This window comes from Trichechus manatus, unplaced genomic scaffold (assembly GCF_000243295.1).
Source record: "Trichechus manatus latirostris isolate Lorelei unplaced genomic scaffold, TriManLat1.0 scaffold00093, whole genome shotgun sequence".
Lineage (NCBI taxonomy): Eukaryota > Metazoa > Chordata > Mammalia > Sirenia > Trichechidae > Trichechus > Trichechus manatus.
In genome coordinates this window covers 6,596,575-6,599,837 of record NW_004444029.1, presented here as the reverse complement: position 1 = coordinate 6,599,837, position 3,263 = coordinate 6,596,575, and the positions used below count along the sequence as shown (strand labels likewise).

At 54.3% G+C, this 3,263-nt stretch overlaps 1 protein-coding gene across 1 annotated transcript in view; it reads left to right on the top strand.

Moving 5' to 3' along the window:
- Positions 1 to 3,263, top strand: part of LOC101350828 (maltase-glucoamylase, intestinal) — a 250,622-nt gene that overhangs the window by 234,326 nt on the left and 13,033 nt on the right. Inside the window, exons 37-41 of the mRNA XM_023736869.1 lie at positions 536 to 623; positions 1,399 to 1,537; positions 2,539 to 2,672; positions 2,795 to 2,829; positions 2,923 to 3,039. Of these exons, the coding sequence (XP_023592637.1) occupies positions 536 to 623; positions 1,399 to 1,537; positions 2,539 to 2,672; positions 2,795 to 2,829; positions 2,923 to 3,039 (513 nt within the window). The remainder of the gene's footprint in view (positions 1 to 535; positions 624 to 1,398; positions 1,538 to 2,538; positions 2,673 to 2,794; positions 2,830 to 2,922; positions 3,040 to 3,263) is intronic.

Here is a 3,263-nt window from a genome sequence, read left to right as displayed (position 1 = left end):
TGTGGGCCGTGTGTGGTATATATGTGGTATGTGTGTGCACACGTGCATGGGCATTGCCTGTGTGTGTACATGTATGTTTGTGGTGTGTGTGGCACATGTATGTGGTATGTGTGCACATGTGTATGTGTGTTGCCTTCTCTGTGTATCTAAGCATATGTATCACTAACCTTTAGTCAAGGGGGTAATAATTATCCAAGAAAGACTTTGGACCAGTCGGCCCGCAGCCCCTCCAGTCGGGAGCAGAGCAGCTCTGACCCTGCACACCTTGCCCCCTGCCGGTAAAGCCTCCAGTGTGATTACGAGGCATTCCTTGAATCTGAGCCTTGCTTCACACCGAGGGTGGTTATGTTACCCTCGAGCCGGTTATTCTGTCGGGGTGATGAGCCTTTGTAGGCACAGCCCATGAGGGCTCCACAAGTCCCCCTGCTGTGACCGGAATGATCGCTAGATGGTGACCGTGTTGTTCACCACTCCGTCTCTGAATTGGCAGGATACGACTATTTAAAAACAAGGTCTGTCTTGTTTCCATCTCCAGGACATGAATGAGCCCTCGAGCTTTGTCAACGGGGCCGTCCCCCCGGGCTGCAAAGACTCCACCCTCAACCACCCCCCGTACATGCCAGGTGAGGACCACGGCCTCCTCCATGACCAGCCTGGCTGCGACGAAGGTGGCCCCTGCGTTAGCCCAGGGCCCGGGGTGTGCCCCGACTTCTCGTGCTCATCCTCACTGCTGCAGTGGTTTATTGGGGTGCCAAAGACAAAGGCACTCCCAGCCCTTTACCGTTGTGGTGTGTGTGAATCAGTGGTACCGTTGGATGAATTTTTGGAATCTGCTTGAAAGCACTTGACTGTGGTAACGTCTCCAAGGGGCTCTCTTGGCCAGGGTTCTTACTCTTTCCTGCATGTGTTAATGTCTCTGCAGGAAGGCATGGGCCACAGACGGGTGGAAAATTGAGGCTCCCCTTATCATGGGGTCAGTGGACTTGGGCATCATGCTCTCGTATCTTAGCTCCAGAAATTATTCTGTGTATCGTGTGGCCTTCGAGAAATTACGTAATGTCTCCAAATCTCAGTGCTCTGAGCTGTAAAGAGGATAGTGATATCTCCTTCCCAAAGTTCTGATAAGGATCCCATGACATAATTTCATGTTAAAAGTCTAGATCAGGATGAGGCACAGTGAGCATTCTGCGGGGTGGCTTCTCCCAGGCCCTGTCTTCTGGAGGGCTCTGCAGGGGTGCGTCGTGTCGAAGCCCCTGCAGACCCCGTGGCAGCTTCTACAGAGGCCTGTTCCCAGGCCCTGGGAGGAGGGTAGGCCAGGCCAGGGCTCAGTCGATCCCTGAAGAGACGTCGGGGGTGAAGCAGCGTCCGGTGGTTTCCACGTCTTTCTCTTTCCCTCAGCTCTGGAGTCCAGGGACAGCGGCCTGAGCAGCAAGACGCTGTGCATGGAGAGCCAGCAGGTGCTGCCGGACGGCTCCCTGGTGCGGCACTACGACGTGCACAGCCTGTACGGCTGGTCCCAGACCAGGCCCACCTACGAGTGAGTCGCGGCTCCCCACAGCCAGCACACATGGGGGGACACCGGTGATACAGTGGCGACCTGCCTTCCTCTCACCCCTGTCCAAGGGCTAAGAGGAGTTAATTACAGTGACGAAATAGCAGTTCTCATTCCTTAAACAAACATGCATGGAGCTCGGAGCCGGGCCCTGTGGGCATAGTCAGGAGGGCAGGTTTAATAAGTAAGGCACAGGCCTGCAGTGAGGGGCTGGTCACGCTGAGGACAGACGTGGAGGCACCAGCAGTCAGTACGCAGTGCGGCCAGGCCATTGTCACTTAGAGGGCTGGGCCTTGCTCTTTTATTTCAGAAGTGGACCATTGCTACTGCCATTTTTTTTTCTGGTCATTCTTATTTGATACCCAACTGGTTTTCTCCTGAATCAACACAGTCCCATTTTGTGAGCTCAGTCGAAGAATAATAACAATTATCCAAAGGAAAACCATTTAGAGAAATCCACTTCTTCCTGAAATACGAAAAATGAAGTACGGGGTCAGTAAGGAGTGAGAGGTAGTGATTACTTACGTTTTAGGGAAACTGGTGAGCTTGTTGCTGTTGTGAGCGGCCCTCAAGTTGATTCCGACTCCTGGCGACCCCATGTGTTACAGAGTAGAACTGCCCCATCGGGTTTTCTTGGCTGTAATCTTTATAGAAGCTGATAACCAGGCCTTTCTTCCGTGGAAGCACTGGTTGGGTTCCAGCTGCCAGCCTTCGGGTTAGCAGCCAGTTGCAAGCGGCGTGCAGCACCCCGGCCCCTCCATGGTAAAGCTCTCTGGAAAGCGCTGTGTGAAAGCACGCTGTACTGTTACTATCTCTGTAGGCTCCTGAGGAAGTGGGGAGCCCTTGTTCCCGCTCTGAGGCCCATGCTCCTCCAGACAGACAGGAAGCATCTTGTCCCTGCCCTAGGTCCCCGGTTCTCTGAGGAGAAGCTCAGTGGCCCTCCTCCCCTGTGCTGTCCCACTCACCTCCTTGTCCCCTCCACCCAGAGCTGTGCAGGAGGTGACAGGGGAGCGAGGCATCATCATCACCCGCTCCACCTTCCCCTCCTCTGGCCGCTGGGCAGGACACTGGCTGGGAGATAACACGTCTGCGTGGAACCAGCTGAAGAAATCCATCATCGGTGAGGCGGCTCATTCCTGGGGCCCGTGAGTGGGGACGGGCCTCGATGGAGGACTGATGAGGGAGGAGGAGACTACCGAGTACCCCGGCCCCTCCGCTGATGGGTGCTGGTTCTCGTTGCAGGCATGATGGAGTTTAGCCTCTTTGGCATATCCTATGTAAGTTTCCCCTGGGTCACTCCTGATCCCCGAGCAGATGGCAACATCTTCCAGAAATCACCAACGGGGTCTTGTTATTCCATTTTGTTGTAGACGGGAGCAGATATTTGTGGGTTCTTTCAAGACGCAGAATATGAGATGTGTGTCCGCTGGATGCAGCTGGGGGCCTTCTACCCCTTCTCCAGGAACCACAACACCATCGGGACCAGGGTAGGACACTCATTTGTACCTCAGATGTTCTGTCACTTAAACTGACCTCTGTGTTGAGCTATGAATGAAATCCCTGTTCCTGGGGAACATCCTCAACATCACTGAGCCCTCATGTCTCCATGAACCATATCCCGGTGCTCCCTGGGGACATCCTCAACATCACCAGGCCCTCACATCTCTATGAACCATATCCCAGTGCTCCCTGGGGACATCCTCAACATCAC